General features: G+C 36.1%; 1 protein-coding gene across 7 annotated transcripts in view; it reads left to right on the plus strand.

The window, feature by feature from the left end:
• Positions 1–26,639, plus strand: part of cep290 (centrosomal protein 290) — a 49,867-nt gene extending 23,228 nt beyond the window's left edge. For 4 of the 7 annotated variants that reach the window (XM_058986285.1, XM_058986286.1, XM_058986288.1 and 1 more), the window contains 35 exons: positions 35–199; positions 2,453–2,602; positions 3,651–3,766; positions 3,874–3,976; positions 4,333–4,563; positions 4,712–4,885; positions 5,471–5,582; positions 5,704–5,909; positions 6,160–6,311; positions 6,522–6,633; positions 7,823–8,278; positions 8,849–9,013; positions 9,147–9,254; positions 9,378–9,512; positions 10,126–10,392; positions 10,765–10,872; positions 11,147–11,346; positions 11,520–11,733; positions 11,829–11,966; positions 12,058–12,279; positions 12,627–12,749; positions 13,289–13,434; positions 14,043–14,198; positions 14,592–14,715; positions 15,277–16,026; positions 16,300–16,434; positions 16,619–16,705; positions 16,837–17,001; positions 18,349–18,471; positions 18,884–19,056; positions 19,345–19,486; positions 23,555–23,628; positions 23,788–23,891; positions 24,480–24,589; positions 25,573–26,639. In XM_058986285.1, coding sequence (XP_058842268.1) covers positions 35–199; positions 2,453–2,602; positions 3,651–3,766; positions 3,874–3,976; positions 4,333–4,563; positions 4,712–4,885; positions 5,471–5,582; positions 5,704–5,909; positions 6,160–6,311; positions 6,522–6,633; positions 7,823–8,278; positions 8,849–9,013; positions 9,147–9,254; positions 9,378–9,512; positions 10,126–10,392; positions 10,765–10,872; positions 11,147–11,346; positions 11,520–11,733; positions 11,829–11,966; positions 12,058–12,279; positions 12,627–12,749; positions 13,289–13,434; positions 14,043–14,198; positions 14,592–14,715; positions 15,277–16,026; positions 16,300–16,434; positions 16,619–16,705; positions 16,837–17,001; positions 18,349–18,471; positions 18,884–19,056; positions 19,345–19,486; positions 23,555–23,628; positions 23,788–23,891; positions 24,480–24,589; positions 25,573–25,761 — 6,135 coding nt within the window. In that variant the 3' untranslated portion in view covers positions 25,762–26,639. Of the gene's footprint in view, positions 1–34; positions 200–2,452; positions 2,603–3,650; positions 3,767–3,873; positions 3,977–4,332; positions 4,564–4,711; positions 4,886–5,470; positions 5,583–5,703; positions 5,910–6,159; positions 6,312–6,521; positions 6,634–7,822; positions 8,279–8,848; positions 9,014–9,146; positions 9,255–9,377; positions 9,513–10,125; positions 10,393–10,764; positions 10,873–11,146; positions 11,347–11,519; positions 11,734–11,828; positions 11,967–12,057; positions 12,280–12,626; positions 12,750–13,288; positions 13,435–14,042; positions 14,199–14,591; positions 14,716–15,276; positions 16,027–16,299; positions 16,435–16,618; positions 16,706–16,836; positions 17,002–18,348; positions 18,472–18,883; positions 19,057–19,344; positions 19,487–23,358; positions 23,465–23,554; positions 23,629–23,787; positions 23,892–24,479; positions 24,590–25,572 lie in introns of those variants that run through there. The other 3 variants (XM_058986291.1, XM_058986292.1, XM_058986290.1) reach the window with 2 other exon arrangements.
• Positions 26,640–26,967: the final 328 nt, after the last annotated feature.

The following is a 26,967-nucleotide window of genomic DNA, read 5'->3' on the forward strand; positions in this document are numbered from 1 at the left end:
GACATAATATGGAAACCTTGTGTTTTCTGTTCAGGCAATTGAGACAAAGAGCTCGGAGGGAGTATTTGATGCCAATGTGCATTTAAAGGCTCAAGTTGATCAGCTCACTGGACGAAATGATGAACTGAGGAAGGGAATGAAAGAAGCTCGCAAAGAGGCTGCAAGTGCTGCCAACCAGCTGGAGAAAGCCAATGAAAAGGTACAAATAATACTGTGTTAAATGCAGATTATGGTGATGGATGTGTGGGAAGAATTAACAAGTAAATACATTTACAATACCCAGTCAAGAGTAACTAGCTGATATGTGTGATGGTTTTAATGAATTAGCGCTTTTAATTATTAATTACTTCCAACCAAGCTCAAGACGAACAATAACAACACAACTCAGTTATATGGTCTGTGCATTTTATCAAATTGAGTTCAGTAATACGATACAAAAGTAAAAAAGTTAATTAGTGTCAAAATAATCAGTACATTAAGTTTCGCAATGGATACTATTCAGCTAATATTTCAACTTAAGTGTGACATGTCAATTATAAGTAAAAGCAAGCATTTCATCAACATTTATGTTTTTTTTTCGATAATAATAGCAAGGTTCTTAAATCAATAATCAAATAGCATGAATAAAACATTCTCTGTGATTTACTTCAGATGATTTGAATACATTAGTAATACAGATGAAATCCTCTACCTGTTCATTAGATCCAGTTCCTACTAGATTCCTTAAATATATATTTTGTTTTTTGTGTAATGATGTTCTTACTATAATAAATAGACATTTGTCAACAGGAATAGTTCCAGTACATTTTAGAATTGATTTTAAAGTCTTACTGTTAACATATAAAGCACTAAATGGCTTAGCATCAGATTACATAAGAGAGATTCTGTCCCCATATAAACATCTGCGCACATTAAGGTTGGCTAACACTGGACTTTTGTGCCTCCCCAAAGGTAAAGTTGAAAAGGAGAAGAGAAAGTGCATTTAGCTTTAATCTTTTTTTTTTCTTTTTATATATAATGATGATGCATACTTTCTGTAAAGCAATTTGAGATACTATGGTATGAAAGGCGCTATACAAATACAATAAATAAATAAATAAAGAAACAAACAAACAAAAAGGATAACTGATTTATATATATAATATATCCTGTAAATTCTAATTAACAGGATATTACAAAATTGCAATCAGTCGTTGACAGTCTTGTTTAATCATATATATCCCTTAATTAGAATTCACTGCATTAAAACACTCATGTTTTGTTCTTATTCATTCTATATTTATACTAGCACCAATTTCAATTACATAGATCACTTCAATTATTTCTACTCTGTGTGACTATGAAATTTATTTAAATCTGCTTTACACTTGCACCTGGTTTCTACAGTACAGCGACTTATGGCCCCACCCTGTTACTTTATAACTCTCTGGTTATATATGTATTACATTCCCACATATAGATTCTTCTTCTGTGGTTCCACTTGCATTAGAGGGCCAACTTGCAGTAGAGTTTGTCTGTATTCCTGGTCAGACAAACCCAGTCTCGTTCGGTATATAGGAAATCTTGCTGTAAATTTGATCGGTGCCGGCAGGCCAAATTCTTCAATGACGATCTAGTTGGTCAAGTTCTCTTCATGTCCTTTTTGTATCACTTCAGCTTCTCACAATTTTAACCAAATTCTGGGGTGTTCCTTTTGAATATTGTGAAGAGCTAATCGGTTAGGCTGTTGTCTGCTGCTCTTTACTTTCTCTGACTTTGCTTGCTAGATGTTGATAGCAGCGTCCTTTTGTTCGACTGACCTGTATAACAAAGATCCGCTTCTCTCTTAATTAGAATGATTCGCTTGCCAACATCTGACCTTGAGAACCAGGTGCATCCATACTTGCTATCTCTTACTTATTCAGAGGCCTATTCCAGGCTCAGGAATTCAGGAGGGCCTGTCTTCCCCCAGTACTTATCAGATGTTACTATGGTGACTAGGGGCTTACTTCTTTTCAGGCTACACAGTTACAAACTCGTCAAATGTATTTCTGGTGCTAGATCATTACAGCAGAGTTTAACCCTTTAAATACTCTTATGGTCCTACAGATGCCCAAAGTTATGGATATTGTTTGTCCTCGGGCCAAAGAAATTACAGTTTGTGACTGACTGACTATAATTTAGAAACATAATATAAAAAGTCTGTTGAATTTCTTAAGGCTGGTCATGTGTGGATCTCTTTTTTTAAAATCTTCTGGCTCTGTTTATGATCATACATAGCATAGTGGTTGACATCTGTGGATGAAGAGCATTTTTGTGCAGCATGTTCTTGAAAATTACCCAGCAGACAAGTAAATCCTGTTATCTTGACCAAATTTACCACAGCAATGAGTCCAAGACTATAGCTATGGCTATCTGGTAAAGATGTCTTCAAATGAATAATGTTGTAATGATTTATATGTTTTTCTTAAAGGCTGATCGCATGGAAAATGAAATACAAATGCTTCGTCAATCAGGTGGGAGCAGTATTGTGTTTAAGATCCTTAATCTCCCAGATAAGATGGCCCCTTCTAGTGCTGAAGTAATCAATTCTCTTAACGAATATACAGTTGAACTTCTACAGGTAAGACATAACAGCTAACTGAATGAAATGTTATTTGTCCAAGGCACTACATAAGTTCTAAACAAATCATGGAAAGGTGTTGTATTCATATTTTTGTTATTATTTGTTAACATTTGTGGCAAAGTGGTAAAGACGTGCAGGTGAGTGCAGTGCAGAATAATCACACAGACAACGTTGGTACAGGTGCAAGGGTGTTTATTTAATTTAATAAATGTCCAGAGCCTTAAGGCAAACCTGCAAATAATAATAGTGTTGGAAGTGATACAGCGGCGTGTATCACTTCTATTTGTAATCCACGGGTTTGACCCGTAACCCCAAAAGTCCCGTTCAGTCACCCACATAAAACACAAACACAAAGACAGTGCGTGATTCAAGTGCTAGTGGTGAAAACGAAAGACAGTTCTGGTAGTGCAAAGAGTGAAACGGTGAAGTCCGGGTTTGTCGCTGGCCTGCGGCTGCAGCTCCGGATCGTGCTCAGTATTCCTCAGTGGCTAAATAACACACAAGACACACAAGGTTTTAGACACAGACACGAAAACACTCACAGTTTCTTCACTCTACGGGTTCCTTCTCGGTTAGTTCGTTTAACCATATACAAAGGAACAGATCACTCAAGCCATGCCCCCTATTTATACCCTCGCCCATGACCCCGAGGTTAACGAGCGCATCCGCTCCTCCAATCCTCGGATGCCACGCCACTTACCGTCCGGGTAACTGAGCTCGGGTGCCGTGGCTCCGCCCCCTTCCGAAATGACCGACTTCCATCTACCCTACGGAATAAATTGTTGTGCCATTTCATTAAGGGTACTCTGTTCCTCGTGCACCGTTCCCTCACAGGTCGAGAGGGAGATCTAACACCAAGACTCATTCGCTCTCTGTCACACATCACACTACAATTGTTTGTTTTTTACATGTCTTGATTCAATGTTTAAATGTACAAGGCTCACAAATGTACCAAACGTCAGTGAGCCATATAAAAATATCAGTAAATCATTTCTTCAAAAGGAGAACCCAAACTTGATCTAATGATGTTGCCTTTCTGCTTAAGGAATTACATAATAAAGAGGAATCTATGATGAAGCTGGAAGAAGCTTTAGAGGAATACAAGCGGAAATTTGCTGTGATTCGTCATCAACAAGGACTGCTATATAAGGAGTACCAAAGGTGTCAGTTGTTGTTTTGAAATTGATTTTAAGTCCATATGTAGAGAACAAATTTCCATTTCAACTGACACCATACATATTAAAGTTGCACAATTTTCTGTTTTTCAGTGAAAGGGAATTGTGGCAAAAGGATACTGAAAAGATTCAGGAACTCCAAGATAAACTTGGAGAGCAGAAGGAGCAGGATGCTGCTAAAATACAAGAGTATAATGTGAGTCACCTAAACCAAGTTTTTACACTTCCAGAGCACCCGTAGACACTGTCTGGTAAGCAGAGCGCTCCACTTAGTTTTCTTTTGACTATATTGTGAGTCTGTTTATGGGGCTATTAGAAAACAGTAAGTGTATCCCTATGATTTTTTTTAAATGAAGTCTAGGGGGAAACATGCATTCATACATAAAGTAGCAAGTGTCTAGCTTAGAAGAGTTAAATTGACTCTGACAAGATAAGATGTATGTCTTAAATAAATATTTGGGGCAAAGCTTGCTGATTTCGCAGACGGTGGGACAATAAATCCTATGCTTTTAAATTGGTAGTCATTTAATAGAAATTGCGTTGGCGTTTCAGCGTTGGTTAGACGTGCTACAGAAAGACCCTGATGAAATAAAGAAACAACTGGCTGAAGCTGCTCGAAAAATGACTGTCCTACGGGTAAATGAGAAGTCCCTGACAAGGCATTATACAACCCTGCTGGAAATGGAGCAGCATCTCAGAAAGGAGAACAACAAATTAAAGAATGAAATGATTGCAATGGAAGCAGCAGTGGCAGAAAGAGTTGGATACCTACAGAGATATAAGGCAGGTTATAATTTATCTTTATTAAGATGACAAAGTTGAAACACCGTTTGTGTTCCATCATGTGGTTATTACTTCAGTCTAGTATTTTCTTAGAACCAAAAAAAAAATCTTAAGAGGATAACTAATATTATGTTGTGTTGTTTTCAAGGACATGGCAGCTTTTAAAATAGCTGCATTGCAAAAAGCCTTGAATGACAGTGTTCCCTCTGCTGATCTGGAGAAAGCAAATAAACAATATAATGACCTGACAACCAAATACAGAGACATGCTGCAAAAGGACAACTTGCTTGTTCAGAAAACGACCAACCTGGAACATTTAGAGGTATTGTATTTTGTATATTGTAAGGTGAAGATATCAATTGCATAAGAAAAGCTGAGACAATACCAAGCATGCTCTCAGAAACATTTTACTTTTGTGAAGGCAACTGTCTGTTCTTGCTAAATTAAATTAGACATGACAGTATAAGCTAATGATTCAAACTCTGATTTTATAAAGAAGTATATACAGTCCTTGCAAAGTTGTTATCCCCTGCTGGGGATGAAATTCTCTGCAAAGGAGATATAGTGGAGTATAGTTTGTACATTCACATTACTTCACATGTTTTATGAATCTGGAAAACATTACTTAGCATACATATGAGTATCAGATTCTGGTCACACTTACATTTTTGCATATATCTGGAGAATCGCCTATCAAATTAAACATCTCATTACTAATTTTTGTTCTATACTATATACGCACTGTTGAAATGTTATGGTCATGTTTCCATAGTACTGATAGCTGAAATTTTGAAGTTACAGCCATGGCCATGTATATTACTGACATACTTATTGGAGTTGTAATTCTTATTTGCGGAATTTATTTATTTATTTATTTATTTATTTATTTATTTATTTTGTGGTAAAGGGTGAAAGTGCAGTTCTCCGGGGACAAATTGATGCCTTGAACAAAGAACTTGAGATAACCAAGGAAAAGCTGCACACATTAGAGCAAGCCTGGGAACAGATCACCAAATTAGGTAATCTTTAGATAAAATGGTCTGATGCACTTGTGTAAACGTGCCAGTGTAAACTTAGTTTTGTGCATAATAAATACTATACAAGTGGAAAGATGTATGCATATAATCTTACCTGTTACAGGAGGTGAAAGTGCAATGGATAAAGCAACCAAGGCAATCACTAATGGTGAAATTGTGTCCATCTCCAAGAAAATTACGACGCTGGAAATGAAAGAATTGAATGAACGACAGAGAGCAGAGCATGCACATAAAATGTACGAACACCTGAGAAGCTCGTTCAAACAAGTAGAGGAGCGTAACTTTGAGCTGGAAACCAAATTTGCAGAAGTAAGTGGTTGCTTAGTCTTTTCTGACATGGCTTTCCTGTATAGGGGTTGACTTTATAAAACCCTGACTTGGTATAGGAATGTTCATGCCAGGCTTCAGTCATTACGGACCTGTAATAAAATGTCTTGTCATATGCCAAAAATTTGACAAATGACAAGTGTCTTCATCATTCATTTAAAAGCTTGATTTGTCCCATTTCTAAAAATAAATAAATAAAATGCTCAAATGCCCAAAATGTCTTTTTTACCAGCTAACGAAACAGAATCTAGAAGCTCAAAGGATAGAACAGGAGCTAAGGGATGAATTGGCTAACAGCGTTAGTAAAGCAGTCAGTGATGCCGACAGGAGAAGAATTATGGAGTTGGAGAAAACTGAGGCTGACCTGAAGATTGAAGTATCAAAGTACGTTTTTATTTTTTATTATATATATATATATATATATATATATATATATATATATATATATATATATGAATAACAAAAGGGTTCAGTGGTCATCATATCTACATTTTTTTTTTTTTTTGATAAGAAAAAACTTATTAATAAATGTAATTTGCACTGTTTTGCTGGCAAATATCAGGATCTAACAAATGATCCTGATTTTATTAACAGGTTAAGAGATGTCTCAGATGTAGCCAAGATGCAGACTTCTGCTTTGGAAGCTCGCCAACAGTCCAGAGAAAAGGAAGTAGAAGCCCTTAGAAAGCTAGTTTTGGATTATCAGGTAAATGCAGAAGTATTGTTCTCGGACTGTATGAATCTAGTGTGCTTTTTGATGTTTTATTTAAGCCTAGGACACACATCAGCGGTGCGGCACCGCTAGCGGGGAGCGGCAAAATAATGCATATATCGCTCACCTTTTATTTCAATTAGAGTGAACACACATTGACGAAAAAATTACGTTGCGGAAAAGTGTCGCAGCGGCAGAATTTTAGAATGGCAAAATATCGCTCAAACATATTGCTGCTCAAACATTTTCCCGCAGCGGCAAATCTGGGTCTAGCCTATCGGGTCCATGGTCTGGGATACGTCATGTCTTGATGAACTCGAATATCCATCAACATGGAGGAGCTACTGATAGCTGAAGTTTCTCAGCATCCCAAGCTATTTGATTATAAAAATAAGAATTTGAAAGGACGTTGGTTATGGGTCTATTGAATGATCCAAAACAAATACTAACTGCTTAAACCCTGCATTAATCCAGTTACTTGACATCCTGTATCGTTTGTCAGATATACACGTCAAGTAATTAACCAGTTGCCAGCCGACTGATTATTGTGTATACAATTGCCAAGAATGTGATCCCTTTTTTCTTTAATAATAGCAGCCCTTATACAATGCATAACTACAGATACAGTACCACAGTCCAGTCTTGTTAAGTGCAGTTCTGGATATATAATAGCTGTTTCTTTGTAGAAAGAGGCTTTCACATTTTATCCTAAAATAAATATCATATTTTACATACATATCCTTCGGTAAATGAAAGGCAAATATTTCTGAGTGGTGTTCTGATATGGGAACTTAGAACGTTAGATCCTGATAACAATTTCTGGAGATGGACATGGTCGTTCACTCTGGGTTCAAGCAGTTCAAAAATGAGAATTTTTTGGGTTGTTGTACAGTGCTGGGAGGTGGTGGGCGGTCTTTTTTTTTTTTTTATCGGCACTTCACAACGTTGATATGTCCCTGCTTCGCTTCCCCAAGCGGTGCCACGCTGCTCATGTGTGTCCGAGGCTTTACATACCTTGGTACCTAGAGTCCCTTTTAATTATCTAAATCGTGTTAGTATTTAGATCCACAGCTGTTTTATAATTAAACATTACTTCATAAACACTATCTGTCATTTGGGGAACTGATGTGTATTATATTTTTGGTTGAAGAAGGAAATTAATTATTGTTTGTTCATACCATAGGCTCAATCAGATGAGAAAGCTCTCATTGCGAAGTTCCACCAACACATTATAGCATTACAGGTGAGTGAAGCAACTGCTGTTAGCAAACTTGAGGCCACAGTGACCAAACTGCAGAAGCTGGAGGCCTACAACCTGCGCATGGAGCAGAAAATGGACGCTAAGGAGCAGTCCTTGTACTATGCCAGACAGGAGGGGCGGAACCGAGCCAAACACCTGAGGCAGACTGTGCAGTCCCTCAGGAGGCAGTTCAGTGGTGCCCTGCCACTGTCCCAGCAAGAAAAGTTCTCCAAGACCATGATCCAGCTGCAGAATGACAAGTTGAAGGTGCTTCAGGAGGTGCAGCAGGCTCAGCAGGAGAGTAGAAAGGCTGAAGACAAGGCTCTGGAACTGGAAATCCGGCTCAAGGGGCTGGAGGAGCTGATAAGCACACTGAAGGATGTCAGAGGAGCTCAAAAGGTATTGAACTGTGAAGAGTGGGTGGAATAACAGCCACTAGGGGTACAGTCATTTTTCGCATTAGGAGTACAGGATTGAAATTCCTCTGTACTTGGAAACAAACCGTGCCTAAATTTTAAAGGCTATGCTGTTTCTGCTTTTAGTCTAGCAGACAAATGTTTTGACTAGTGCATTTTCCAGTGTACATATTTAAAACTGCATGTGGAGGTATATATTTCTATTAGGAAGAGTGGTCCCTCCTTTGAGACTTGGGTGTAAACAGAAGTCCTTTTATTCTCAAACATTATTTCTATGATTGATTGTTATGGGTGAATAATGAATGCAAATGATGTACAGCATGGTGTGGGATGGTGGGCTAAATGCCAGCTCTCGCGTGTCCCTTCCACTCCTTCGAACCCGCGCTATATCAGGAAAGTCTGAAGCAGTCAGACATTTCATTTTTCACTTGTTCCCTGAGACCAACCACACTATTCCTTTTTAACAGCCATGTGAGCTTACTTAGGCAAGTTAAGCTTTTTCAATTGCTACAGTCCTAATCACCCTTAAAATCTTTATATTTTTTACCAAAAGGTGAACGAGTGGCACAAGAAAATGGAAGAGTTGCGTCTTCAGGATCTGAAGCAGAACAGAGAGCTAGGTGTTCAGAAAGAAGAAATTAAATATTTAAAGACTATCATTGCTGAACAAGAACGCACCATCAGCAGTCTGCAAGAAGAAGTTGTTCAGCAAAACAATGTGAGATTATGGGCAAATTTGTTTCATACAAACTAACAGTTCCTGGCTTTATTGTTTTAAAGTGTAAATGCTTCCCTGTATGTGATAACACTGCATCTAATGATAATAACAAAAGACTTCATTTTTCACTCAGCTTTATGAGGAACAGCAGCTATCTTGGGATCAGAGGGAAGTGGACCTGGAACGACAGCTGGACCTGTATGAGCGTCAGCATAATGACGTGCTCAGCACTGCACGGAAGGTTGGACTTCTTTGGCCTTCTATTATTCCAATGCAGAATCAATATAGGCTCTCTTCCTGCAATAAATGAGTAAACTCAATCTAAATTTGCCTTTGCTAACACGATGCTTTTGTTTACCTACAGTTTGAGGAAGCTACAGGATCTATTCCAGACCCCAGCTTGCCTGTACCACAGCAGCTTGACTTGGCTTTAAGAAAGATCAGAGAGCATATCCGCACCATTCTGGAAACACAGACAACGTGCAAGACCTTGGATGAAGTAACGAATACATGTTTTATATATCTTTTTCTAAATCTCTGCTGCTGCATCTTCAAGCTAGTTTCTCATTAATATTGTCTTATTATGGTTGTTTATTATTATTGTTATTATTATTATTATTATTATTATTATTATTTTATTTATTCCTCAGCAGGCACCCTTAACCAGAGCGACTTACAGGTGTTACATTTACATTATTTATAAGTCAACGTAATAGGGTAAACACTTTGACCTGTGACCTAATATGACTTCCATATTTTGGTGATGTGTCTTTTTTTGGTTTCCAGATGACATTAACTTTGAAATACTGGATTCACATTCAGTACACAACTGTATTATATGATGCATTTTTTATTTTTATTTTTTTTATAGTTTTCCAATGTGTGAACATGTGTTCTGGGACTCTGAAATTTGTGTCCTGAAGCATTTTATAAAATTGAATTTCCCTTTAATATCTGTTAGGTGTCATATTAAAAGTAATTTAGATGAATTCTATGTCCTGCAATGATACAAGATAATTGTACAACTTCCTGCATTCTCCTTAAATATGTAGACAAGTAGTGTTTTTTTTGGTAATGGACAGGAAATATTCTTTTTTTTTTTTTTTTTACAGAAATTGAAAGAAAAAGAGGCAGCTCTTTGGAAAGCAGAACAAAATGTGTTATCGAGGGACCGTGTAATCAACGAGCTGAGACTTCGCCTTCCTGCAACAGCAGAGAGGGAGAAACTCATAGCAGAGCTGGGGAGAAGGGAAGAGGACCCTGAGTTTCAGCAGGCGTTGAAAGTGGCCCATCAAACCATAGCAAACTTGCAGGCCCGGTTAAACCAGAAGGAAGATGTCCTGAAGAAATACCAGCATCTCCAAGCCAAAGCAAGACAGGTATTGTCTAACTGTAGACCCCATTCTGCCAGCACAAGATGTTTGCTTCATGTATCTTAATCCAAAGATGTTTTCTGTAAACACTACTTTCAGTTTGGGTTTGTACATGGGCTTGTATAAAAGCTGCTGAAATTAAGTGTTAAATGTTGGTAAGGGTTTAATGTTTTTATGTGGAAACAAGTTTGAACTACATTTCAGTTTCTAAAAGTTCAATGTTAACATTTATCATGAATGGTGTTTTGTGTGGTTATACATAAGCTTCCGGATATTATATTCCATTGGTGAAATGTTGTTTTATATTGTGTACTATGAATTAGCCCGTGTTCTATATGCCAAATCTCAACAGGTAAATTAAATAATTTCTGATTACAGGACCAAGAAGAAGTTGCAAAGAAGCATGAAGAGGAACTCCGATTATTACACCAGAAGCTGGACTTGCACTCTGATACATCACTAAACAAGTTTAAGCAAACTGCACTGGTAGAATATTGTTTCCCCCTTTTTCCTATTATAGGTCTCATCAAACACTGCTATATAATAGTGAAACCTGTAGCAATAGCAGATCTCCCTAGTTGAATATCACAGGTTCACACTTTAAGGGTTCTAAGGGTTCTATGATTTGAAATACTGAAATGCATAAGCACTTGTTAGCTGATTCAGTTACCTTTGTGTGAAACAGGTTATTTTCTTTTGACTATGCGGTGCAATCAAGATCAGTCATATCCTAAAATGCCTTTACCTTTGCCTTATCTAGGAATTGATGAAGAAACCTTCCATTGCGGTTCCTACTACAAAACACCTGGCCAGGCTAGCCGAGATGGAGCAAACAGTAGCTGAGCAGGACAACTCACTATCTAATATTACTGATAAACTAAAGAGAGTAACAGCAGAACTAGAGAAGCAGAAACAAATCACAGTGTTAAAAATGAAAGAACACGCAAATGAAAAAGCAAAGTAAGTATTCATAAGAAAACGTATTGTTGCATTCTTGTGTGTGACCTTTACACAGGAATTCAGTGGCACGCCCACCTATCCTACCTTGCTGTAGTCCTTTGATCTTGCTGATACCATGGTATCACCATGTTCCTTTTGATTGCCATTTAAATAAATATGTATTTATCTTGCAGACTTGAGGAGAGGCATGTGGCTGAGGTAAAGAAACTGAAGGAGAATGTGGCTGAGCTCCGAACCCTCTTGTCCCAAATGGAAAAGGAGGTGCATTACCTCAGAACTGAACTGGAAGCACAGAAAGAGGCCAACACCAGGGCCCCCACCACTACAATGAAGAGCTTGGTGGAAAGGCTTAAAGCTCAACTTGCTTTAAAGGAAAAACAGCAAAAGGTATAGCTAAATCTCAAAGAAAATGATTCATACTATAACAACATGTGCAGAATTAGTAATATCTACTCATGTTTATCTTCTGCTCTGTTTCGAAGGCTCTCAGTAAGGCTCTGTTAGAGCTGAGATCAGAAATGACTGCTCATGCGGAATACCAGATTGTGGCAAGTGCATCACAAAAAGAGGAAAACCTGAATGTCCAGCAGATTGTTGATAAGCATACCAAAGAACTGAAGGTAGGTATTGCAACATATCGAACTATATTGTGTTTGCAAAACCCCTTCATAGTTTGTTTGAACACATTTTAAAAATATATATATTTTTTAGTTTCGTATTGAAGACTTGAATGAGCAACTTCTGACGGCAAAGGAAAATCTAAAAGCAAGTAAAAACAAGGAAAACTCTCTAAAAGAAGAGATGGACAGTTTAAACAGGGATCTAAACAGGAGTTATAAGGCTCACAAGAAGTTGCAGTCTGAGAAAGAAGAACTGGACAAAGAGAATGAAGAGCTCAAAAAAAGAATAAAGAGGCTAGCCAGCAGCATGCAGGTAAGGACTGTCTGGAAGGGCAGAATTAGGAGCATCAAACAGCATTTGTAAATATTACAATGTTACAGAAAAGCAGTGTGCCATAGAACAAGAATAATGTGCATAATGCAATACAACTGGAAATGTATTTGATTTCATGCAACAACAAACAATCATTATAACTGAATGAATTATAAAGGCCATCTTAATATTAAAAATAGCTAGAACCGAAACCTGTCAGAGTATAACAGTAACAGATAGTGGGTAATTAAAGTGTCTTAAACCTCAGCCTAACCTTAGTCCCAACAGAAGGGTCATATTTTTATTACCACTATGAACCCATCATATTTTATAAATCTTTGTTTCAGATCAAGTCAGATAATGAAAGCAAGCAGTCCACAGTAGATGAACTTCAGAAGAAGATAAAAAGGTTAGAAACTGAGCTGGAAAGGAAGGCTACATCGGAAAGAAAAATAATAAAGGAAGACAAGGTAAAGATATTTCCAGATTTTTCTAAATCTTATTACAAAAACAACTGTACAAGGTCAACTGTTCTTCCCACAGTTCTTATGCAGAATGTACTGAACCCCCAGTGGCTGGCTATTCAGGCAGACCTTAAAAGCCACATTATAGTTTCTAATAAACAATATGAGATACGGTGTAATTTACAGAGCCTACATAAGGGCAGCCAGTCAGCTTTTTGTTATGTACCTTAGCAACATTAAACTCTTTGAAGCTGTAGATCAATGGAGTCAAGGCAGAGTGTTGTCCTTGTATAATCTATTTCCTTTTTTTTAATAATCTCTTCTTAAACAGGGATACATTAAAAAAAGAGTGTGTTGTTCTCTTTAGATAACTGGGTTCTTTTGGAGGTACGTACTGTAAGAATGTGCAAACATAGTGCAGCGTCCTTTTGCCTGCATTTACCAAGAAGTCATGTAAAAGATTTCTCTAACTATATTTATCTTACTGGTATGAAAGATTAACATCAGATTACATTTGTGTAATACATTTTTGTATGTTTTTGTAGACATCAAAAGAAGAAATAGTAAGGTGGGAAGAAGGTAAAAAATGGCAAGCTAGAACTGAAGGCATGCGCAACAAACTGAAAGAAAAAGAGAAGGAGGTTGAGAGCTTAACAAAGCAACTGAGTACCATAAAAGACCTCTATACACGGTCAGTGCCTGTACATTAATGTCTAATAATCATCTCCATTTTACTTCTGAAAACCAGAGAGGCAAAATCACAACCATCTAACTAGACTACATGCAGTTGTCAACCACTAGATGTCACTGTATTACTGTACTATTGTGTTTTAATGCTCTTATGTATTGCTATTATTTGTTTATTTAGCGGATGCCTTTATCCAAGGCGACTTACAGAGACTAGGGTGTGTGAACTATGCATCAGCTGCAGAGTCACTTACAACATCGTCTCACCCGAAAGACGGAGCACAAGGAGGTTAAGTGACTTGCTCAGGGTCACACAATGAGTCAGTGGCTGAGCCAGGAACCTCTTGGTTACAAGCCCTTTCCTTTAACCACTGGACCACACAGCCTTCTATATATATGTAATAAAAGAACAGTGGCATTGGTTGCATGAGCATCAGAGGGCTTCTGGGTTGGTTTAGAAAAATGCCTTACTTTGTCACTTGTTAAATGGTATAATAACACAGTAATAAACGTTTACATTTGTTTTTAAATGTGTTTATATATATATATATATATATATATATATATATATATATATATATATATATATATATATACACACACACACTACAGGCTTGAGCAGGAAAAAGCATCTTTGCAGAAGAAAATCAAGGCCCGTGGTGTGACTGTGGATCAAGTGGTGGGAGTTCGAACTCTAGAGTCTGAAAAGGAGATTGAGGAACTGAAGAGGAGGAATTCAGAGCTGGAGAATCACATTGTTACTATAAAGTGAGCAGATACGTTGCATTAATTCAGATGTTGACCCAAATGCAATTTAAATAGAACTGTTTTACTTGATATAGCAGAATGATTTATTCATCAGTTCTTGTGCCTATCCACAGAAACATGGATATAGTGGAGGCGATTATACGTACCCATGTCACACTTGAATTTGACATATATCCAGAAAACATTGGCTTGTCCAACTGTGATGAAATTTGGTTACAATATTCTTCAGCACATGTTAAGAGTATCAGAATCTGGATATCTAAGTAGGTGTCCGTATGCCTATGTTTTAAGTACTTATGTATGTCACACTTATATGCTTGTATCTAGAAAGCTGCTTATGTAACTGATAGAAAAGTGGTTTCAACAGACTTCTTTTTTTTTTTTTTCTTTAAGGAAACAGCAAGCTTTACCACGAGATTCTGCAATGGAAGATTTGAATTTAAAAAATCGATACCTTGAGGAAAAACTCCTTGCTTTAGAAAGACAACTTTCAAAAGATACTCATTCCAGGCCTTCAGTAAGTATCCAGTTCTCTGTAATCACTACATATTGGCCTAAAGAAATGTTTTGCTATACACCCATGGTGCTGTAGTGTTTAAATTATATCTGTATATATTGGTATGTTGTCTGTGTAGAGCATGATTGCATATGTGATTTATTTAGTACAGACCATTTTAACTCAAATCCAGTTTTTTTAAAACTTTTATTTTGTTAATCATTAGGAATGCTTTATAAAATAGGTTGTGTCCTGGCTAAGGGTATAATTTCAATTTGAAATACATGCTTATTTATCCTGTTTCATCACAATGAATATTAAAGTGAACCTAAGTATGAATTGTTTGTTTTCAACAGTCGTATTAAAGCAGCAATTATGCAGACACTGCAGCGAGGCGTATGATCCCTCTAGGGCAGGGCTCTGTGTTTTGCTTTTTAGATGGATAATGAGGCTCTGTCTCTCATGCTGTCAATTTAGCAACTTTCACAATCAATGAGAATTAAAAATGTATGATTTCTCATCTCTCTGTCTTCTTTCTTTCATGCTACATTTTTTACTCATTTTCACACATTACCAACTCAGTGCAATTCTATATTTCCTGACTGTGCCATCACAAATACTTCTGAAAAAATAGCAGATTTTAAATCTGGCAAAGTTAACATTAAAAGCTATGAGAGTGAAGACAAAAGCAAAAATGTAGGTAATATAAATTGGGATGGAGTAATCTTTTCTGAAGAAGTTGAAAGTGCATTGAAAGTTGAGAAGGAGGATCAGAGTACTACAGTTGCTTTAGATAGTAAACTGGAAACCGAGGTTGCTGAAAATAGGGACAGATTTGCCGCTGCAGAGGACAATAAGGCTGAAAGTGAGACTGACAGGGTCAGTCCCTCTAAAACTGAGGAGATACCTATCTGTGAAGAACAACCTGAAGCTGTAGAATCCAACCCCCAGGAAGTGGATCCCTTTGGAGACATAGGGGGTAAGATTGGGAGCCCTTTTGGGAAAGATCTAAATAGGAATCCATCTAATGCTTCGGAGCATGCAGTGACATCTACAAGCGAAAATGGTGAAGGAGATAATAGACTTACAAATGAGCAAAGTGGAAACAATACAGAAGATACTAACAAAGCACAGCAGCAAGATGAAAAGGAAGAACCAGCTGCACCCCTGGTTAATGAAGAGGAGGAAAAACTTAGCAATGAACATAGTGGAAGTCATGCAAAAGAAAGTGTTGATGCTGTAGATGAAACTCAGGAAAACTCTGAGAAGGAAGAACCAACAGAGGATGACATTATTGAAAGGCTAGAACTGAAACCAGATGATGTTAATGAGGTTAGCGCTATCTGAGTGTACTTTTTGTGCTTTCCTGCTTTGATGCTGCAAAAGAATCCCTGTTAGAAAAAGCCATAGTATCATCAAAAGTCCCATTCCCAAAGGTTTGCAAAGTAACAAATGATACAATCATTTTAAAGAGTCAATTTATCCACACCAATTCCTTCCTCTCCTGTCTTTAGTAATTGTGTGCATTTCACCTCCCTGCTCTTAATTCAGCTTTGTGTTGTGGTCAACATTTTGTATAATTATTCTGTTGCTGTGTTTTTCTAGACATCAGGTATGGGGTCTGATTCACATTCTCAAAAAGATGATGAAATCCAGAGGGAGAATCTCAAGCTGTCTTCAGAAAACATGGAACTGCGTTTCCAACTGGAACAAGCCAGCAAAGACTTGCCAAGGTTTAAGGTAAGGAAGGTTAAGTTAACATGAATGGTGCCTTACCAAACATACTGTATATGTATCTTGCTTTCAGGTACCTGTATTTTTGCATGTCTGCAAATGTAAATGCTTCAGCTGTTTGTTTTAAATTGATATATTTGCAACAACCACATTCTTCTGAGTCAGATAACACGTTTCCACTCAAACGCAGGACAAAGTTGCAGACCTAAAAGAGATGTGTGACCTTCTTAAAAAGGAGAAAACAGAAATTGAGAAAAAACTTGGAAATGTACGAGGGGTAAGAGAAAATATTATTTTTACAGTTAATGCTTAATGAGTGATACATCAGACCTTAAAAAGGAGGATGTTGCCCATTCAATGCTTATAAGACTTGGTATTACTGTATATTCATACCTGTTTAATTTACAGTCTGGACGTAGTGGCAAGACAGTACCCGAACTAGAGAAAACTATAGGCCTTATGAAGAAGGTGGTGGAGAGGGTGCAGAGGGAGAATGAAGAATTGAAGAAAGCTCCTGGAGTGGTATCCAAGGAGAAGCTTGCTGGCCTGGAAAGGGAGAATGAAAAGCTCAAGGTAATGCTTTTGATGATACTAGTAGTTTTTAAAAAGGAGTTGTGTGCAAATGATTGAGTGCATGCATCTACTTGGTTCAGGTATCTTTTTACTGCCAGGTTTGTTTTATATTTAGCAGACCGTTTTACAAGATTTATGCTGTAAAGCTGATTAATTCCATCAATTAAACTCTTTATCAAAACATTTATGTTCATGGCAAATTTGAAGTTCGCTAGCTGCTTTAGTATCCTCTCGGGTTGTTTCATAGGCGTGCTTTAAATTGAACAAATTGGAGGCAGTGAAGCACACAGAATAATGGACTCAGTTATTCCCTTTCATAAAGATTACACTTTTTAGTCTGAACATTATTTCCAGTTGACCAGAAACTGAAGTATCAAAGTATCATTCTTGCCTGATTTACTGCAAATTGCAATCAGGTCCTACCACATCAGTTCCATGATGCAGTTGTTTTAAGCTATTTAGGTCATCACTCATCAGTTTGGAAATGGATTATCCTCAAGTCTATGATACACACTTGCATTTTACTTTAACATTTAAATGATTTATTTTATAGAAGCAATCTGCTTGAGGAGCATTTAAAAGCATATTTGATCATCACTGTTTTTTCTAAAGGATCAATTGACACAAATTCATTGAATTTTGTATGTTAAAGAAATACTGTATACCATGTATATTTATAATATTTAATTTCTAACCTGTTTAATGTTCATTATGTTATATGTGTTTTTTATATCGCTCAGTAGTTTATGCTTAGATCATTTTACCTTGCTTAATATATATAATAAAGCTAAAATGATTCAACCACGTATAAAATTAATTTCTAAAGTGAGGTCGTTTGAAATATGAGCACTGCCTTTAATGTAGGATTCAATCCCAGGGCTGAAAGGTATGAGTTATTAAGAGCTGAATAGCCTTTAATCCTGAACAAAGAAGGGTTTCAAATCCCAAAAGGAGGCAAAAAGTTAACCCTAGTCAGTATTTCAAGCACAGCACAGAGATCAGGAACAGGGGACAGTTTGTGACAGACAAGGGAGATGGAGTAGGGGATACTTCTTTGTACAAAGATTGCACAGATTGGGTGTGTGGAATGGATTACCAAGCTCAAGGGTTCTTGTTCATAACTTCTCTTATGTTTTTGTTGTTAATAGGGTATTATTGAGGTAACAAATTAAATATTTCTAAAACATAGATGGTAGAAAGTGTTCATTTTGATCTATGTTTTACACATTTAAAAATAATATGTACATTTGAACAACTATACTCCTCATATATACACTGTACAGCTTTTAGATTTTACAGATTTTTTGAGAGGCTGACAAATTCATCCCTTTTTTAAAATATTTTTAGTCAGAGTTTGAAAAACTGAAACTGCAAATGGGAGGTCAGCTAAGCATGAGGTATGAGTCTAAAACGAAGGGAATGGAGAAGATTGTGGCAGAGAATGAGAGGCTACGCAAGGAGCTTAAAAAGGTAGAACCGCTTTATGGAATATTTCTACATTTTATACTGACTTGCACAAAAACGTATAAATAAACATTCATTGGGAATTCTGCATACTGTTGTATAATACATACTGTATTGAGTCTGATCTTTTGAAGTTAAAACAGTATATTTTATAGATTTAAAAAAAGTTTTTCTTAGAAAAAAGGTAAACATACAAGATTTAGGACAAAACATCTAGCAGTTTACTTTGACTGTAACAATTTATTTTTGGGAAATGCTAAGACCAAAGGTTTTCTCGTTCCGTATAAGGTGTTAGCAGATATGGAGGGGAAAACACAATACAATGAATACCATTTGGAAACTAGAGTAATGACTTCAAAACAACAGTATATTGGGTATGATATTTTGATGTGAACTGTCTTAATGATCTTTGTAACAGGAGGCAGAATCGGCAGAAAAGCTGAAGATAGCAAAGAATAATCTGGAGATCATGAATGAAAAGCTAATGGTGCAGTTGGAAGAAACCAGCAAGAGGTTAAGTTTTGCTGAAAGTAGGGGGCCACAGTTAGAAGGTGCGGAAAGCAAAAGTTGGAAATCTATCGTGGTCACAAGGTAGGCTATAGCCCAATTATACGTTATTTGTTGACATGACTATAGGGGAAGCTATTTTGCAATCATTCCCATTCAATATATCAGAATAATTAATCAAGGTTAGGTTTGGAAAATTATCTGTTTACGGATCCAGGTCAGATGTGGAAGACAAACATATTAAATCTTTACACCGCTACAAAATTGATTAGTTGCTACTGGTATAACGTTCCATTCTTTATCTAGTTTCCTAATGAAAGCTATTTAAATGATTTTCCAAATAATTCAGCTTTTATTTCTTTTTTTGGAAAGAATGTATGAAAGTAAAATGAAGGAACTAGAGACTGACATTGACAAAAAGAACAAGAGTCTTTCAGACCTGAAACAGCTGCTACGAGAAGCAACTGAGCGGGAACAGCAAACAGAGCACTGTATCAGTGACTTGAAAGAGCAAGTGAGTTTGACTGTTTTTCTTGGTGGAAAATTTAAAGTTGGACTCTAAACCATCTTCTCCTTCAAACATGTTTGAATCACAAAAGATACCTCTCCAAGAAATAAGTGGTCATGTAAAATTGCTGGATCTTTTGTTTATCTCCACAGTAGACACAGCACCGTCAATAGCAGTGTAATGTAGCGGCAAAGCATCCTCACTTACAATCCTACCAGTTGGGCTCAACACTGCTCTGTAAGAGAGTGAGATGAGAAACAGTCGCAGACTATAGTATTGGCACCCTATGTTTTTATACTATAGTTCAAGGTAACGGATTAAGGACAAGCATTTAGTAAACTTTAACCAATTTTGAATATAACAAAAGCAAAATACAGAATTTATAGTAATTAATGAGTAGTCGTTATCAATAAACAAAAACGTGTTTAATTTTAAAGTGTTCGTTCATGACAAGTGTTGACAACCCTGCTTTAGTATTTAGTGTGTCCTCTTATGCTTGTATTACAATTTTCAGACATTTATGGTAATTAACCAATATGATACATCTTCTTGGAGAAATCTGGGCATATTCTGTCTTGCATAGTTCCTTCAGCTCAGACAGGTTGGATACACAGTGCCTGGCTACGTCTTTTTTTTTCAGATCAGTCCAAAGTATTTCTATTGGATTGAGATCAGGTGATTGCGAAGGCCATTCCAAAAACGTTATCTTCATTTTCTTCAAAAACTCCAATGTACTTAGTTTTAGGGGTTCTAGATTCTGCTTAATTTATTAAGCATTTAAACTTTTAAAAAATATATAGTTTAAACAGTAAAATAAAAAGAATTGAGAAAGTGCTATTTATTTTTAAACAAATAGCTTTTTATAAATTACTGCATATATAAATACTATATATAAATAGGGCTTCTGATTTTCAGTTTTATTTCTGTGAAACAATTAATTAAATGGGCTTTTAAATCGCAACTTATATTTTTTAATTTAAAAGCAGATGTGACTCATCTGTATTAATGTAAATACAGTTATGTATAACAATTGTAATAGTGTGTCCAGCATAAAATAGTTTATTTTTTATTATAGCTTTAAAAAAGATTTGTCGCTTATTAACATGTTGCAGTCTCATGAAATCAATGTTACTATTAACACGTTTCTTAGTTGTGCTTGAGATACACAAATGGCTTAACAGGTATCAGCTGAATTCTTAAAGGAGAGTATAAAAGTCATGGTAAAACACAGAAAATCAAAAGCCTTATATATAAATAATTGAATAAAAACAGTGAAGCAGTATGAAAAAATAATAGCATTGGTGGTACGATAATGGTCTGTTTTGATTAGAAGGCGAGCATGAATTGCATTATTTACAGTAAGGTTATGCAGTCTTCAAACTGCTAAAATTCAAATCGCTAATCCTGCTTACTGTATATGAGACAATAGCTAGTTATGTTCACACCAAACTCACTATTCCAAGTACAGTATCACGTTAATTAAAAGAGACTCATAACATTTGCAGGATCAATATTCTGTTAAAAATAAAAACATAAATAAATAAATAAATAAATAAATAAATAAATAATTTACTAATAGCAATAGTTTGTACTTGTCTGATTGGCAGCAGTAGGGAAAAAAAAAGAAAAACAAAAAATAAACATAAAACGTAAGCAATCTGCTCTCTTTTAAAAAAAAAAAAAAAAAAGTCGCTCGAGTCTCAGTTCCAGAATAGCAGTTGTAAACTAAACCGGCATCTCCCTCAGTATGGAGTGGAAACTAAATTTTTTTTTTTAAAAATCAACATGGCATTCTGTAATCTGGCTCAACAAAAGGCATTAACTTGTTGAATCCGGTATCCTCCACAACTGAAATTGGTTGCATGTCAGTTGAGATCATCTCAATAATCAACGTGTTATGTTTTCAGCCCGAGTTTTATCGCATTTCCTGCACTACTAGCAATACGCTTGCATTGTTGTTTGTCTGGGCCCCACCTTCCCCGTGCTAGATCCAGAACCAGTAGCAGACATCGTATGTGCAGGGTGATTTATTTTCATATGGTTTAACATTGTTCCCGTACAGCTGCTATAACTAAGCTCTGCAGAGCACAGTCTACATTTTACTTTTTGGTCTCCCATTTTATCGAAATATGCCCATACAACGCTTCGCTTATTTCGAGCTCCCAAAGATGACATTGCCAGTCACGTGAGAAAAAAGCATGCTGGACATTGGGAGCTGAATATCCAGTGACGATGATGCCACGTGACTAAGGTAGGAAGTAGTCAACGAAAAAAAAAACTCTTGAGTAGCTGTTATTTGCAGACACCCTCTTGTTCTTAATATTTCACTAGCACATTTTTGACAACGTTTAAACGATTAATCACAATTAAAAACGTTTCACTCTTTATTGACGTTTAAATTCTAAATGATTAACACCCCTACTTAGTTTATTTTCCAACACAACAATGACCAAAAGCAGCCTACAAGTGGGTAGTATCATTGTACTTTCACTTTTTTGATGCATGGCTGCATTCATTTGGTCTTCAATTACATGAATGTCTCCAAGTCCCTGAACTGGAAGGGCTTGTAACCAGGCGGTCCCCTGTTCAAATCCCGGCTCACTCACTGTATGACCTTGAGCAAGTCATTTAACCTCCTTGTGCTCTGTCTTTCGGTGAGACGTTGTTGTAAGTGACTCTGCAGCTGATGCATAGGTCACACACCCTAGTCTCTGTAAGTTGCCTTGGATAAAAGTAAACAAATAACTAGAGTCCTGCATCGGGTGGGTGACCCACAAAGCGGGTCGGAATCTGAACTTTTTTGTGGTTTGGGTGCGGGTCAGAAAATGTCATTCTCGTGTCTGAATTTGAATCGCCAAAAATATTGTCTGTCCTTTCAGCGTACTCGTGTGTAATCCTTTCCCAGATAACGTATTAGATTAGAAGGTAAATGTTGTTCCTGCTCCAAAGCAGGAGGGGATTATTTAAGTTTGTTTAATGAATTTTCTTTAAAAGTGGTTTGCAGCGATGTCTACATGCATACAACTCTTTGTTCAATTGCCTTGGTACAGATTCTTTCGTGCACTATTATGCCTGATGCTTCTAAATCTTTCTTTTAAATCCTTGGATTTTAATCTTGTTTTTTTTCCTAACTGCTGGGACGATTCTCCTACCTGCTGTACCAATACTTCTTGGATGATCACTTCTTTTAAGCGTTTCAGTTGAATTTGTTCTATCAGTTCTTTTTTTTGCTGTGATCTTACATTTTGGTATTCCATACTTCCTTGATACTGCTTTGTAGCCATTTCCTTTGCTACAGTCTGCTACAAGTGTTTTCCTCAAATGTAAATCCAACTTCCTTGTTTTAAACAATTTAGCAATAAAGCTAACTGGTTTTCTTCAATACATTTTTAGAATAATTACCACTTTTCTGGCTATTAACTTTATAATGAAGCTTAATTACAGTGTAATGGTTTTCAATCAATGAATATATATTTTTAAATAAGTTATTAATATTTTTACAGACTTTTAATGTAAAGGTGCCAATACTTGTGTCATGTACAAATATTTGAAATTACGTCTGTTCAACTTCTAGAAATTGTGTATTTGTGTCTTTGTCATATTAATTAGTGGCCAATGTTCATTAAATGCTTTTATTTAATGGTGTTGGGGTGTGTGGGGTGTGTGTGTTGTGTGTTTTTTTTTTTTTTTTTTTTTAAATCTTATATTAAGTATAGGGTGCCAATACTTTTGTCTGCGACCTGTAGAGTATCCATAATGGCTTTGTACTGTATTAAGGTTGGAAATTATCTTTTTTAATAAGTGTTGCCAGTCTTTTCTTAAACAATGCTTTGATAATATCTAATTATGGAAAAACACTTTTTTGTTGGTTGATTTAGTTATATTGCATTGTAAAATGCCAAGCATGCCCACAATTGCCACTGACAGAAAAGGCTTTTGGTCACTTTCAAGCTGGGGATGCAGTACATTGACACCCTAACAGTGGTTTGTATTGATTCAGAAATCTTTATTAACTTCTGTAATTAGTTATTTACATATGAGTGTATCTATTGCTAAACCATTTTTGATTTTCAGGTTGAACTTCTAAAACATTTCCCTGAGGAAGCAAAGACTGAGCCAGGCCTTATCCGAGAACTGCAGCTCATCAGGTACAAAAGCACTGTATTTTAACTGGTCAGAGGAGTGTGAAAACTCAAGCGATCTTAATTTTTTTTTTAATTGTATTTGGGTGGGGGTAATTTGATGTAAACCTTAGATGTACGTCTCTAAAACCAACACAGCATTGATGTTCCATATCTGTTTTGAAGGCTAACAAACGATCGTCTGGAGAAGGAAAAGACAGAGCTTGTTCACCAGTTACAAGTTTATAGACAGCAGATTGGGGCAACAACAGAGGGTGCTGCTGAACCTGGTACAGTATACATCTTTTTTTTTCAATATCTCTTCAATGTTACTTAAGGCACGTTTCAATGTTCTTTGTTAATGAGTGTGATGTATTTATAATGCCAACAAGTAGGGTGCTGTACACTTCTTCAAAATGTATCCTTAAAGGAAAACACTACATAGTTATGATAATAGAACTTGATTTCCTCTCTATTCACTTCACTAGTGATCTCATTCTGTTCTGAGCATAGATGGGAATTTGAAATAACTGTTTAGCAAGTAAGAAAAGCCAACCACAAAACATACAATAATACTTACCAATATATGCACATTTTTTTCTTGGTTATTTCTCCTTTAAGCACAACATTATTAATGCCCATAGCAGTATGAAAATAATCACATATTTAATTACTGAAGCTGCTTCAGAGAGCTCTACTGAACTTCTTTTTGTGATGGGCCTGGTATTGGCCCTACATTAAAATTTTATTTTGTACATCCTTTGCCGTCAAATAGGAATAGCCTTTTCCCAAAAGTAATTAGCAAACCCAGTCAGTTATGAAATGACTGCCTCTTTAGTCTTTTGTAACATAAGTAAATCCTGGTATTTCATATTTAGGGTATGATGAGCTTCTAGAGAAATGCATAAAACATGACAAAATGATGGGGGACTTGGTGGAACTGCAAACCCAGGTCAAGGCCGCAGACCTAGACAAAAGACATTTGCAGGTAATTATGGGGCATACACCAGATGTTTAATGTGAGTGATATTATGGCCCATATTCATAAAACTTACCGTCTCCTTTATCATGCCAGTAATAGTGCTTAACATGACAGTTTCATCGGGTGATGCATAAACAGCATTTACCGTTAAAATATTAAAATAACGTGCCCTTAGAGACCAATTTTCTCATTAACATATTATTTTTCTGATTCATAAATCTGTATTGTGCCATTAATTTACCCTTACCGGCATCATAATTAGCACATGCCTCAGACCAGGTAGAAAATGAGATGTATCTTAACGGTATAATTTTCTAGCATCATTTCTGCATTTAGAAACATGTATTTAAGCCAATAGTAATACAAAAAAAAAAAAAAATTGTCCACTAATTACGTAATTTAAGTACATGATTTGTTTTGTGTTACCGGTAGCCTATAGGCCAAAGTAAAAAGAAAGCGCTGTAGGTTGTAAACTTGATTTTACTACAGTGCTGTACAGCCACGGCCAAAGGTTTTGCACCACCTAGAATTGTAGGATTGAGACAATTAAAAAAACTAAAAACGATAAACCGAGCACTATTAATATATAAATTGTGACTTGTAAACCATTGACGTCTTGAATAGGGGACTCATTTGCATATAATTGGTTAGATACAATCTCTCGGTAACAATCCGTGGCAGCAGATCGCATCTAAACCCATTACTGGCTGGTAAAATAACCAGTCAGTACTTGCATAAATCGCGTATTAAATACTGCCCAGTATTTTTTTATTTATTTATTTTTTTAAATGGCTGGAAATTACTGCCGTCTTTTATGAATATGGGCCTTTTTGTTTTCATTTGGTGACATAAAGTACCTTTTGGAATAACTGAGGTTAAACTTGTATGAAAATTAACTCTTTGCTTTTTCTGAATGGATCCCTTACATCTACTTGACAAAAGCTTCTTTAAGACAATGATACCTAAAAGTCTTTACTTGCACATTTTAGGAAGAAGTAAAAAAGATGAAAAAAGAACTTGAGAACTTTGACCCCACTTTCTTTGAAGAGATTGAAGACTTGAAGTACAATTATAACCAAGAAGTGAAGAGGAATATTCTCCTGGAGGAGCAGCTTAAGAAGCTTTCAGACCAGTTTGGAGTTCAGGTTAACATTCCAGCTAATGTATCCATTGACTAAAATATAGGAACCATCCTGAAAAACTGCATCTTCAGATAAATCCATGACAAGTCTCATTGTTTTGTAATGTTGGCTGAGGTGCCTCCACTGTTACGCTAGCTTAGTATTGTTTCTACTGTATTTTGTTACATCAGGAAGAAAGCTTGTTAAATGTAACATCATTTGTTGTATTTTCTTTAGGTGATTTTGCACAGAATATACACTAATTGGCCAGTATTGGTTGTTTTGTATAGTTCCTGTTAGTTTTTAACAATAACAACTAAGATTCTTATGTTTCCCCCTCCTATGTACTACCTGTTGTAACACATTTCTGTGTTAGTTTTATTCATATCAGCTAGGGTTGTGCTACCGAAGTAATTTCACCTATGAAGTATGTCCTATTGCTGTGCTGTTTTAATCTACATTTAAAATTCCTCTCAACCACATCATCAACCTGTTTTCTGTAACAGTTGTTAGATTTTAATTTTTAGACAAAATCATATGGCAATATGATGAGATGTTTCTCCAAAGACAGTATGAGTGATGGGCACTGAAATGGCTTTTTAATAACTCTAAAAAATATACCTACCATTGTCTGTTTTCACAGACCCCGATTAGCAGTAATCTTGGATTACCCTACCTAAGGTAACATTAGGTTAAGTACAAGATTACTGCGAATCAGGGTTTGTGAAGCTAGCCAAATTACACAGGAGGCTGAATTAGAAATTGATTACAATTATGTAGCAGTGTTAAGTAGTGCTGCAAAATAAAGCTACTTAAGAATTATTTACACTTCTAAATGTTATTTATGGAAACAATGTTTTCTGTGAAATTCTTCTGTAAATTATTTTTTTATAAAAATGAGAGGCCTTGTAAATAAATGTAACTGTGAATGTTAATACTTCCTTTTGTTTTGTAGTCTTGCTATTTGTTATTTTAAATAAGGAACATTTGCTCATAAGCTGCCCTTATAAATCTTATAAATCTGTACCTCATGAGAAAAATCGCTCTATGAAATTGGCAGTATCTTTTATATTTTAGCCATTGCATTCATATTTCATCCATATGCTCCATCCTCCTCCCATCCTCCCCACCGCACACATTTTATGCTTGTTATGAGGTACCATCATTAATCAAATGAGGTGTTAAAAATAAACGCACACAGGGGAGAAAAACAGGAATGAATGTCATTCAAATTTATTTTTATTTGTTTTTCACAGTATATCC

The sequence above is a fragment of the Acipenser ruthenus genome, chromosome 14 (genome assembly GCF_902713425.1).
Source record: "Acipenser ruthenus chromosome 14, fAciRut3.2 maternal haplotype, whole genome shotgun sequence".
NCBI lineage: Eukaryota > Metazoa > Chordata > Actinopteri > Acipenseriformes > Acipenseridae > Acipenser > Acipenser ruthenus.